The sequence below is a fragment of the Microtus oregoni genome, unplaced genomic scaffold (assembly GCF_018167655.1).
Source record: "Microtus oregoni isolate MIOR12 unplaced genomic scaffold, Mior012 000016F_ref0000370, whole genome shotgun sequence".
Classification (NCBI taxonomy): Eukaryota; Metazoa; Chordata; class Mammalia; order Rodentia; family Cricetidae; genus Microtus; species Microtus oregoni.
Genome location: NW_024543075.1, coordinates 42984808 through 42998474, shown reverse-complemented (window position 1 = coordinate 42998474; position 13667 = coordinate 42984808). Strand labels below are relative to the sequence as shown.

General features: G+C 38.8%; 1 protein-coding gene across 1 annotated transcript; it reads left to right on the top strand.

Moving 5' to 3' along the window:
* The first annotated feature begins 4045 nt into the window (after positions 1–4045).
* On the top strand, positions 4046–5008 carry LOC121458037 (olfactory receptor 51I2-like). The gene has a single exon (XM_041667155.1). The coding sequence runs from the start codon at positions 4046–4048 to the stop codon at positions 5006–5008; it is 963 nt and encodes a 320-aa protein (XP_041523089.1).
* Positions 5009–13667: the final 8659 nt, after the last annotated feature.

The following is a 13667-nucleotide window of genomic DNA, read 5'->3' as shown; positions in this document are numbered from 1 at the left end:
TTCCTGCCATCTAGTACTCTTGGGTGAGTTTGCTTTTTTTTGTTTTTTTCTAAAGTTTTCAAATGTTCTGTTAATTCACCAGTGTGGGATTTTTCCAGCTTCTTTATGTAGGCATTTATTTCTATAAACTTTCCTCATAACATTGCTTTCATTGTGTCTCATAAATTTTGATATGTTGTATTTTCATTTTCACTGAATTTTAGAAAGTCTTTAACTTCTTCCTTTATATCTTCCTTGACCCATTGATGATTCATGTGAGCATTGTTTAATTTCCATGTGTTTGTGGGTTTTCTGAAATTAGTGTTGCTGTTGACTTCTAGTTTTAAGCCATGGTGATCTGATAAGATACATAGGGTTTTTTTTTCCCAATTTTCTGCTGTCTGTTGAGATTTGTTATGTTACCGAGTATGTGGTCAGTTTTTGACAAGGTTCCATGAGGTGTTGAGAAGAAGGTACATTTTTTTTTATGTTTGGATGGAATATTCTATAGATGTCTGTTTAGTCCATTTGAGTCATAACATCTATTAGTTCCCTTATTTATCTATTAGTTTTTTGTCTGACTGGCCTGTCCAGTGGTGAGTGAGGAGTGTTGAAGTCTCCCACTATTACTGTGTGGAGTTTAATGTATGATTTAAGCTTAAGAAGTGTTTCTTTTACATATGAGAGTGTCCTTGTATTTGGGGCATAGATGTTCAGTATTGAGATTTCCTCTTGATGGATTTTTCTGTGACTAATATTAAATGTCCTTCTTTGTTTATTTTGATTGATTTTAGCTTGAAGTCGATTTTGTTAGATATTAGGATAGCTATACAAGCTTGTTTCTTAGGTCCATTTGGATGGAATTTTTTTTTCAAACCCTTTACTCTGAGGCCTTTGAGGTTGAGGTATGTTTCTTGTATGCAGAAGAAGGATGGGTTATGTTTTTGTATCCAATCTGTTAGCCTGTGTCTTTTTATAGTTGAGTCCATTTATATTAAGGGATATTAATGACCAGTGATTGCTATCTCCTGTTAATTTAGTTTTCATCATTGGTGATGTTAATTTGTGTGTTTTTCCCTTCTTTGGGATTTGCTGCTATGAGACCATCAATTGTTTATGTTTTTATTGGTGTAGCCAACTTCTTTGGGTTGAAGTTTTCCTTCTAGTATTTTGTGTAGGGCTGGGTTTGTGGCAAGTATTAATTAAATCTGATTTTGTCATGGAATATCTTGTTTTGTCCTTCTATAATGATTGAAGGTTTTGCTGGGTGTAATAGTCTGGGCTGGCAACTGTGGTCTCTTAATGTCTGCATAATGCTTAAACACGACCTTCTGGCTTTCATTGTTTCCAATGAGATGCCAGATGCAATTCTGACAGGTCTGCTTTTATATGTTACTTGTACTTTTTCGTTGTAGCTCTTAATTTTTTTTCTTTATTCTGTATGTTTAGTGTTTTGAGTATTATGTGGCTAGGGGACTTTTTTTTTTGATCTGGTCTGTTTAGTATATCTTTCTTTAGGTTGGTAAAGTTTCCTTCTATGATTTTGTTTAATATATTTTCTGTGCTTTTGAGTTGAACTTCTCCTTTTTGTATACCTATTATTCTTAGGTTTGTTCTTTTCATGGTTTCCCATATTTCCTGGAAATTTTGTGCTAAGCTTTTGTTAGATTTAATGTTTTCTTTGACTGATGAGAATATTTCCTCTATTGTATCCTCAGTGCTTGAGAGTCTCTCTTCCATCTCTTATATTCTGCTGTTTATGCTTGTGTTTGTGGTTCCTGATCATTTTCTCATGATTTCTGTTTCTATAATTCCCACAGCTTTTTTTTCTTCCTTGCCCCTATTTCAGTTTTCAAGTTTTGAATAGTTTCTTTCATATGTTTGATTGCTTTTTCTTGGTTTTCTTTAAGGAATTTGCTGGTGTCTTCCAATTTTTGTTTCTTTTCCTCCATTTCTTTGAGGGAATTTCTCATTTCCTCTGTGAGAGTTTCAAGCATTCTCCTGAAGTTATTTTTTAGGTAATTTTCTTCTGCTTATTCTATATATAGTTGTTCAAGTATTGCTGTTGTAGGGTCTCTAGATTTTACTGTGTTGTGTTGCTCTTCGTGGTGTTGTGTGTGTTCTTACCTTGTCTACTCATCTTTTCCTTTAATTATTGTGGTTGGAGCTATCTGTGATTCTGCTGATTAATCTTCTAGGTCACAGTAATCCAAGGCTCAGATGGTTGTTCCTCATGGTACAGTCAGTGCCACAGTTTTAGTTACCCTGTTGGTCACTCAGTGTTCCTGGAGGTTGCTCAGTGCTCCAGACTTTGCTCACTCACATGGAGTTTGTTGTCTCAGACCTACTCTAGCCTAGGTTGTTGGCTCAGACCTGTTTCTATAAATGTCCCTGGTCTGGATCTGCTCCTTCAGTGGTCCCTGGCTTGGGGTTGGTCCTATAAAGGTCTCTGGCTCTGATCTACTCCTTTGGAGTTCCCAGGTTTGGGTGCATCCAGACCCGCAGAGGACCTGGCTCAGGCTTACTCCCTCAGAGGTCCCAGACTGCCCAGACCCGCAGAGGTTACTGGTTCCTGCCTACTCCCTTTTATGTCCCAGACCAATGCCCAGATCCACAGAGGTCTTGGTTCAGGCATACTTTCTCAGAGGTCCCAGACTGATGCCTGGGCCGGCAGAGATCTCTGGTTCCTGCCTCCTCCCTTGAAGGTCCCAGACTCACACCCAGACATACAGGGATCCTGGCTCAGGTCTACTTCCTCAAACGTCCCAGATTCACTCCAGGACCTGCAGTGGTCTCTGGCTCTGGCCCACTTGCTCAGTGGTTGCTACCCTGTACCTGTTCCTGTGGAGTTTGCTGTTTCAGATCTGCTCTGGCCCAGGTCATTGGCTCAATCCTCAATTATTCTTTTTAAATTAATTCTTCCAACTGTTTACCTTTGGTAAGAGGAAGATTTTCAACCTCATACTACTTTTCTATTTATATCATTCTTTTCGTTGATCTGCCATTTTGATTTTAAATTTCTTTCTCATCAAATTATTTTCACTCTGTTGGATCAATTCATTCTTTGATTTTCAAATAATTTAGAAAACTTTGGTACAGAAATCTTTTTCATTTTTTTCATTATTGGACTTCCTATGAGTATGGCTTTTTCTATTTAATTTTTATAGATTTTTAATGACAATATTGTTGCATCTCTTCTGTCCTTCACTTTCTTCCCTCCATCCTTACCTTCCCTTGAATCTCACCCGTGCCCCACAATGCTCTGGTAGCCTTTTCTTTGATTATTCCTGGTATATATGTTTGTATAAGTTTACAAAAAAATATATGAAAAAACAACTGACTCAGTCCATTTTTGTTATTGGTGAGCATGTTGTTTCAAGGTTGTTCACTTCATATAGAACAAGCAGTGAGGGGCTCAGCCCTAGAGGTGATAATTCTTCCTCTCCTAGCAGTCACCAGTTGCCTGGAGTTCTTGGGCTGGAGATGGGAACCCATGCAATTTCCCCTTCCACATGAATATGTTCATTGGTGTTGCCATAATTTCAGTCCTGTTTATGCAACCACTTCTAGGAGAGACTGTAGCAGTAGACTTCCTGGAATTTTAGCTCTTAAAATTCTCATTGCTGGGTTCAGTTGCGAAGAGAATATTGTTTCTCATGTTTAACTATTACTTTGGTACTCACTGGGTTGAATTTAGAGTTTCCTTTTATTTGATAATTATTATTTAATCAATGTGAGGGAGGTATACCATAGAGTAGATGTGAGATCAGAGGTCAGATTGATGGTTTTGATCTCTACTTCCACCAAACTGCATCTGGGGACAAGGTCATTAGGCATGGCAGCCAGCACCTTTGCTCTCTGAGCCAGCTGACCAGTCCTATTTCCTCCTTTAGTATTTTTATTTCTTTTAGAGACACTGAATTTCTAAATATGCTTCACATCTGTTGTGTTCATGCTTGGAACCGTGTCAATAGATTTTACACCGTTTTTGCACTAACTTCATCATTTTATGTCCTTCAGAGATTGAACAGACCACATCTTCCAGATCCCTTCACTGTCTCCAACGATGCTCCCTTTCCAGCCCTTCATCAACATCTCCTTCTTCCAGCCACAGTCTTTCCTCATGACTGGCATCCCAGGACTAGAGGCTGCCCATGGCTGGATCTCCATCCCCTTCTCCTCCATGTATGCTGTGGCTCTCACTGGAAACTGCCTCATCCTCCTGGCTGTGAAGAGGACCCACAGCCTACACCAGCCCATGTACTACTTCCTGTCCATGTTGGTCCTAAGTGATGTGGGCCTCAGTTTGTCCACACTGCCTTCCACCCTGGCTGTGCTCTGGTTTAACTATCGTGTGATCAGTTTCCACACCTGCCTAATACAAATGTTCTTCCTACACTCCTTCTCCGTGGTAGAGTCTTCAGTACTCTTGGCCATGTCATTTGACCGCTTTGTGGCTATCTCCAACCCCCTGTGCTATGCATCTGTTCTCACTAATAATGTCATCATCAGGATTGGGGCTGTCATTGTAGCTCGAGCAACTCTGTCACTATTCCCAGTGCCCTTCTTGCTGAAGCGATTGAATTACTGCCCTGGCAAGATTCTCCTCTCTCACTCTTTCTGCTTCCATGCTGATGTCATGAAGCTGGCCTGTGCTGACATTACTGTCAACATCCTATATGGACTCTATGTGGTTCTATCCACAGTGGGTATAGATTCCTTGCTAATTGTTATGTCCTATTCCTTGATTCTTCACACAGTGATGGGTCTAGCTTCTCCCAGGGAGCGTGTCCATGCCCTCAACACTTGTGTTTCCCATATCTTGGCTGTCCTGGTCTTTTACATTCCAGTAATAGGAGTGTCCATGATTCATCGTTTTGGAAGGCACCTGCCCCACATTATTCATGCCCTTGTTGCCTATGTGTACCTTGTGGTACCTCCTGTGCTCAACCCCATCATCTACAGTGTCAAGTCCAAGCCCATCAGAGAGGCCATGTTCAGGGCACTAAAAGGAAATGATCAGAGCTGATGACACTGGATGTTTATGGGTCTTGGAGTCTGTGAAGTAGTTGGGAAACAGAAACAACACTGTGGGTCAAGTCATACAAATGGCTTTCTTATGGACACCAACAATAAGATGTGTAAGAATGTAGTAAAGGTATTTCTATAATTGTTTTCTATGGTGCTAGAGATCATTTCTAAAACCTGTAACTAAAGCCATGTTATCCAATCCCTCTACCACTGAGCTACATTCTTCTATCTGAAAATGTGCTTTGTTCCTTTGTCACCTCATTTATTTCATGCATATTTTCTTAAAGTCAACATTTTTTTTAGTCCTACTTTAGATTCCAGCAATAAAAAATGGTTCCCATGTTGCCTTTACTTTGTAGATCTTAAACTTCAGTGCATATCCAAAATGTCTAAATGGAAAAACAGTTTATTAAATGTGATGTGATGGGTGCATTGTTTAAAGTAGGTACTAAGTCCTGAGGAAGCAGGACAATATTTTTCTGTTTACTTTTGTGTCCTTTCTGTCATTAAATGTGAATAATTATATTATACAACATTGCTAGAATTTTTGTACACTAAATAATATATGCCATAATAAGTCATAATTAAGATTTTTCATTCTAATAACTGAAATAACTATTGATTTATTTATTACAAGAAGCTTTCAGAATTCATTCTATTCCTACCATTTCTCACCTGAGAAATCTTTACACAATCCTGGACATGCATGTGTACAAAGTAAATACTGAAACTAAATACTGATTGGTAAAAAAATCATAAGATTTAGTAATTTACCAATTATTAAACCTAACAGCAAATTTGTATACAAATTTGATTTTTTTGCATAAATAACTGTCTCAACTGAGTATTTCATACTGCATGCTGCAACGTATCTTTAAAATTTTTCAGAATTGAGTGACATCTCTAATTAATAATGGCCACTACTGAGAACATTGCTTTCTAAATACATAGGATAAAATGACAGCAAGTACACTTAGGGTCATTTTAAAAACTGTTGAGGCCTCTCTCTCTGGTTACTGCCTCTCTCTTCCTATCTCATCCCAGCTTGCTCCCAGGCACCCCTTCCCTTCTGCAGGGTCATAAGATCCCCCAACTCAGCCTATTTGGGGGCTGAGGCTCTGGGGACAAAGTGGTGAGTGCAACAGGGCAGGAGTTCCTTTGTTTCACTGAGCCTGCATGCAGGAAGCTAGTCCTTCTGTCTGTGTGGTCCCTGGCCAACAAGTGGAGTAGATCCTGTACCAGAAGATCCATTGGCGAGCTTTGAAGGAAGAGATGGGCAGGCGCCAATGCAAGAATTCCTCCAACAATCTGAAAAACAACATGAAACACCAGAACCCAGGGAATATACAACAGAAAGACTTGAACACTTTAATCCAGAAGAAGTAGAAAAAATAGACATTATGAAAGTGATAGAGTCCCTTCAACAGGGTGTGAAAGATTCCCTTAAAGAAATGTATGAGAAGAATAACAAAAAGTTTGAAGAAATGAATAAATCCCTAAAAGATACCCTAGGAAAATAAGAAAAAACAATCAAACAGATAATGGAAACAGTTCAAGACTTGAAAACTGAAATGGAGGCAATGAAGAAAACACAAATGGAAGAATGGTTGTATATAGAAAATCTAGGTAAATGAACAGGGACTACAGAAACAAGCATAACCAACTGAATACAAGAGATAGAAGAATCTCAGATGCTGAAGACACTATAGAGAAAATAAATGCACTGATCAAAAAAAAATGAGAAAATCCAACAAATTCTTATCACAAAAAATCCAGGAAATCTGGGACACTATAAAAAACTTAAGAATAATAGGAGTAGAAGAAGGAGAAGAATTACAGCTCAAAGGCCCAGAAAATATATTCAACAAAATTATAGAAGAAAACTTTCCCAACCTAAAGAAGGATATTCCTATGAAGGTACAAGAAGCATATAGAACACCAAATAGACCACAAAACATACAGAATAAAGAAAGAATATTAAGAGCTGCAAAGGAAAAAGGTCAACTAACTTATAAAGGTAAACCTATCAGAATTACATGTGACTTCTCTATGAAAACCATGAAATCCAGAAGGTCTTGGCTAGATGTGCTGCAGAAACTAAGAGACCAGACTACTATACCCAGCCAAGCTTTCATTCACCATCAATGGAAAAAAACAAAATATTCCAGGATAAAAACAAATTTAAACACTATGTAGCCACAAATCCAGCCTTACAGAAAGTAATAGAAGGAAAATCACATCCCAAGGAATCCAACAATGTCCACAATAACTCAGACATCTAACAAACCCTCACCAGCACAACTCAAAGAAGGGAAACATGCAAACTCGACCACACACACGCACAAAAAACAAAAAACAAAAAACAAACAAACAAAAAAACGGAGTTAACAACCACTGGTCCTTAATATCACATAATATCGATGGACTCAATTTACCTATAAAAAGGCACAGGCTAAGGGATTGGATGCGAAAACAGGATCCAACATTCTTCTGTTTACAAGAAACATACCTCAACCACAAAGACAGACATCTACTCAGAGTAAAGCATTGGGAAAAGGTTTTTCAATCAAATGGACCCAAGAAACAAGACAATGTGGCTATACTAATATCTAACAAAACTGCCTTCAAACTAAAATCAATCAGAAGAGATGGAGATGGACATTTTATACTCATAAGAGGAACAATTCATCAGGATGAAGTCTCAATCCTGAATATCTATGTCACTAATATAAAAACACCCACTTAAGTAAAAGAAACATTACTAGAACTCAAGGCATACATCAAAACCCACACACTAATAGTAGCAGACTTCAAAACTCCTCTTTCACCAATAGACAGGTCAATCAGACAGAAATCTAACACAGAAATAAGAGAACTTATGGAGGTAATGAATCAAATGGACTTAACAGACATCTATAGACTATTCCACCCAAATAGGAAAGAATATACCTTCTTCTCAGCATCTCATGGAACCTTCTCAAAAACTGATCACATACTCGGTAACAAAGCAGACTTCCATAGATACAAAAAAAAATATTAGTAACCACCTGTGTCTTATCTGCTCACCATGGAATAAAGTTAGAATTTAAAAACAATTCTGACCCCAGAAAGCCTTTGGGGTCAAACTCATGGAAGCTGAACAGTCAACTACTGAACCACCCCTGGGTTAGGGAAAAAATAAAGAAAGAAATTAAGTCTTCCTTGAACTCAATGAAAATAAAGACACAACATACCCAAACCTATGGGACACTATGAAAGCAGTGCAAAGAGGAAAGTTTATAGCTCTAAGTGCCCACATTTAAAAAAATGGAGAAAGCTCGCATTAGAGACTTAATAGCACAGCTGAAAGCTCTAGAAAAAAAAAAGCAGACTTACCCAGGAGGAATAGAAGACTGGAAATAACCAAACTGAGGGCTAAAATCAACAAAATAGAAACACAGAAAACAACCCAAAGTATCAGTGAAACAAAGAGCTGGTTCTTTGAGAAAGTCAACAAGATTGACAAACCCCTATACAAACTAATCAAAAGGCTGAGAGAGAACACGCAAAGTAACAAGATCACAAATGAAAAGGGGGACAAAACAACAGACACTGAAGAAATTCAGAGAATCATTACATCTTTCTACAAAAGCTTATATGCCACAAAGTTGGAAAATGTGAAAGAAATGGACTTGTTTTTAGATAAATACCATTTACCAAAATTAAATCAAGACCAAGTGAACAATTTAAATATATCTATAAGTCGTGAGGAAATAACCAAAAAAAGCCCAGGACCAGATGGTTTTAATGCAGAATTTTATCAGAACTTCTAAGAAGACCTGATACCCATACTCCTTAATGTGTTCCACATAATAGAAACAGAAGAGTCATTGCCAAACTTTTTTTATGAAGCTACAGTCACCATGATTCCAAAACCACACAAAGACCCAACAAAGAATGAGAATTACAGACCAGTCTCACTCATGAATATTGATGCAAAAATTCTCAATAAAATTCTGGCAAATCAAATCCAAGTACACATAAAACACTCATTCATCATCATCAAGTAGGCTTCATCCCAGAGATGCAGGGCTGGTCCAACATATGAAAATCTATCAATGTAATCCATCATATAAATAAACTTAAAGAAAAAAACCAAATGATCATTTCATTAGATGCTGAAAAAGCATTTGACAAAATTCAACACTCCTTTATGATAAAGGTTTTGGAGAGGTTAGGGATACAAGGGTCATACCTAAATATAATAAAAGCAATATATAGCAAGCCAATAGCTAATATCAAATTAAATGGAGAGAAACTCAAACCTTTCCTCTAAAATCAGGAACAAGACAAGCTGTTCACTCTTACCATATCTCTTCAACATAGTGCTTGAAGTTCTAGCAATAGCAATAAGACAACATCAGGAGATAAAGGGGATTCGAATCTGAAAGGAAGAAGTCAAATTTTCATTGCTTGCAGATGATATTATAGTGTACATTAGTGACCCCAAAAACTCTACCAAAGAACTCCTACAGCTGATAAATATCTTCAGTGATGTGGCAGGTTACAAGATCAACTCAAAAAAAAAATCAGTAGCCCTCCTGTACACAAAGGATAGAGAAACAGAGAGGGAAGTCAGAGAAACTTCACCTTTTACGATAGCCACAAATAGCATAAAGTATCTTGGGGTAACTCTAACCAAGGAAGTGAAAGATATATTTGACAAGAACTTTAAGGCATTGTAGAAGGAAATTGAAGAGGACACCAGAAAATGGAAGGATCTCCCATGCTCTTGGATGGGTAGGATCAACATAGTGAAAATGACAATTCTACCAAAGGCAATCTATAAGTTCAACACAATCCCTATTAAAATCCCAACAAAATTCTTCAGACCTTGAGCGAACAATAATCAACTTTATATGGAAAAACAAAAATCCCAGGATAGCCAAAACAATCCTATGCAATAAAGGAACTTCTGGAGGCATTACCATCCCTGACTTCAAACTCTATTACAGAGCTACAATAGTGAAAACAGTTTGGTATTGTCATAAAAACAGAGAAGTTGACCAATGGAATCAAATAGAAGACACGGATATTAACCCACAAACATAGAAACACCTGATTTTCGACAAATGAGCTAAAAGTATACAATGGAAAAAAGAAAGCATCTTCAACAAATCACGCTGGCAGAACTGGATGTCAATCTGTAGAAGAATGAAAATAGATCCATATCTACCACCATGCACAAAACTCAAGTCCAAATGGATTAAAGACCTCAATATAAATCTGACCACTTTGAACCTGATAGAAAAAAAATTGGGAAGTAGACTGCAACACATGGGCACAGGAGACCACTTCCTACATATAACCCCGGTAGCACAGACAATAGGGCAACATTGAATAAATGGGACCTCCTAAAACTGAGAAGCTTCTGTAAAGCAAAGGACACTGTCATTAAGACAAAAAGGTATACTACTGAATAAGAGAAGATCTTCACCAATCCCTCATCAGACAAAAGTCTGATCTCCAAAATATATAAAGAACTCAAGAAACTAGACTTTAAAATTCTAATTAACCCAATTAAAAAATGGGGTACTGAACTGAACAGAGAATTCTTAACAGAAGAAGTTCAAATGGCCAAGAGACACTTAAGGTCATGTTCAACTTCCTTAGCGACGAGGGAAATGCAAATCAAAACAACTTTGAGATACCATCTTACACCTGTCAGAATGGCTAAAATCAAAAACACCAATGATAGCCTTTGCTGGGGAGGTTGTGGAGAAAGGGGTACACTCATCCATTGCTGGTGGGAATGCAAACTTGTGCAACCACTTTGGAAATCAGTGTGGTGGTTTCTCAGGAAATTGGAAATCAAGCTACCTCAGGATGCAGCAATACCACTCTTGGGAATATACCCAAGAGATGCCCAATCATACTTCTAAAGTATTTGTTCAGCTATGTTCATAGCAGAATTATTTGTAATAGCCAGAATCTGGAAACAACCTAGATGCCCCTCAATAGAAGAATGGATAAAGAAAGTGTGGAATATATACGCATTAGCGTACTACTCAGCAGTAAAAAACGACATCTTGAATTTTGCATGCAAATGGATGGAAATAGAAAACACTAACCTGAGTGAGGATAACCCTAACCCAAAAAGATGAATATGGTATGTACTCACTCATTTGTGGATTCTCGCCATAAACCAAGGTCATTAACCTATAGTTCACAAGCCCAGAGAAGCCAAATAACAAGGTGAACCCAAAGAAAAACATTTATAGATCCTCCTGGACATTGGAAGCAAACAAGATTGCAGGGAAAAAGTTGTGAGCATAGGGGTGGGGGCAGACGTGGGGGTGAGGTTGGGGGAAAGGGGTGAGGGAGAGAGGGAAGGGAGAAGGGAAGGACTGGAAACAGCTTGGGCGAATGGGAGGGTGGAGATGGAGGCAGGGCGGATATAGGAGCAGGGACCTAGATACCTACATTAAGGGAGCCATTTTAGTGTTGGCAAGAGACTTGGGCTCTAGAGCAGAACCCAGGTGTCCACAGGGATGTCCTCAGCTAGGTCCATGGGCAGCAGAGGAGAGGATGCCTGAACGGTCCTTGCCCCACTATTACGCTGATGATTATCTCGAATATGATTATCACCATAGAATCTTCGTCTGGCGATGTATGGAGATAGAGAAAGAGACCCTCATCACAGCAACGAACTGAGCTCCCAAGGTTCAGTTGAAAGGCAGAAGGAGGGAGAAAATGAGCAAGGAAGTCAGGACCTCGAGAGGTTGGTCCACCAACTGAGGCAGTGTGCCTGTTCCAATGGGAGCTCACCAAATCCAGCTGGACTGGGTCTGAATGAGCATGTGATCAAACTTGACTCTTTGATTTTGGCTGACAATGGGGGCTGATTGAGAAGCCATTGATAAAGGCACTGGGACTTGTTTTTACGGCATGTTCTGGCTTTTTGGGATTCTAGTCTATATGGATGCACAGCTCCCTAGGCCTAGATGTAGGAGGGAGAGCCTTGGATTTCCCACAGGGCAGGGTTCCCTGCCCTCTCTCAAGCAGGGAGGGAGAAGTAGGAGGGGGTGTGGGGGAGTGGGAGGGAATTTGGAGGAGGGAAAGAAGTGTAAATAATTGAATGGAAAAAATAATAAAAACACCAACAAAAAAAAACTGTTGAGGATTTGTGCCTTACTCTAAGACATCATTATATACTTTTCACTAAACTGAAATTAGCAACACAGAAGTATTTTTAAATAATGCTAGCATTATATAATTAAAAGAAATGCTACTTTTATATTTTCATAAGAAATAATGATTTTAGAAAAATAATTAAAAACATAACACACAGAATCAACTAAGCAGGGCTAGGGGTCTACAAAGGCTGAAGCAGCAATGATGGAGCTTGAGTGGGTCTCTGCTAGGTCCTCTGCAAATATGTTATGGTTATTAGCTTGGTGCTTTTGTGAGACACCTAATAGTTGGAGTGTGTATGTGCGTGCCTGTGTGTGTGTGTGTGTGCTCTTGGGACCCTTTTCTTCTTACAAATTGCCTTGCCCAACATTAATATAATAGTATATGAAGCTGTATTTGTTAAAGAAGCATTACTAAAGCCTAAATCACACATCAAACCTCACACACTAATCCTGGGAGACCTTAACACCTCCCTATCAGCAATGGACAGGTGTGCCAGACAGAATCTTAAAAGAGAAATAAGTGAACTAACAGATGCCATGACTCAAATGGACTTAACAGACATTTATAAAACATTCCACCCAAACATATACCTTCTTCCCAGCACCTCATGAAACGTTATCTAAAATTTGTTGCAGCAGGCTGCTTGTTGGTTCTTGCTACCCAGAAACAAAATACTCACACAGAAACTGTATTAATTAAATCACTGTTTGGTCCATTAGCTCTAGCCTCTTATTGATTAACTCTTACATATTAATTTAACCCATCTCCATTAATCTGTGTATTGCCATGTGGCTGTGGCTAACCGGGTAAAGTTTCCATAATCTGTCTCAGGTGGGCTCTATGGCTTCTCTCTGACTCTGCCTCCTTTCTTCCAGCATGCCCTTTAGTTTTCCCTGCCTACCTAAGTACTGTCCTATCAATAGGACAAGGGCAATTTCTTTATTCATTAATGGTAATCACAGCATACAGAGGGAAATCCCACATCAAAAATTGAACACATAGTCAGTAACAAAGCAAACAAAAAATACAAAGAAATTGGAGTAATCCCATGTATCTTATTGAGATAAATTTTAAGGAAGGAAATTCAGAGGAATAAATAAGAGCAATGCAAAGAGATGGGAAAGATTGATTGAATTTTTTTAATTTATTTATTTATTAAAGATTTCTGTCTCTTCCCCGCCACCGCCTCCCATTTCCCTCCCCCTCCCCCAATCAAGTCCCCCTCCCTCATCAGCCCAAAGAGCAATCAGGGTTCTCTGCCCTGTGGGAAGTCCAAGGACCACCCACCTCCATCCAGATCTAGTAAGGTGAGCATCCAAACTGCCTAGGCTCCCCCAAAGCCAGTACGTGCAGTAGGATCAAAAACCCATTGCCATTGTTCTTGAGTTCTCAGTAGTGCTCATTGTCCGCTATGTTCAGAGAGTCCGGTTTTATCCCAGGCTTTTTCAAACCCAGTCCAGCTGGCCTTGGTGAGTTCCCGA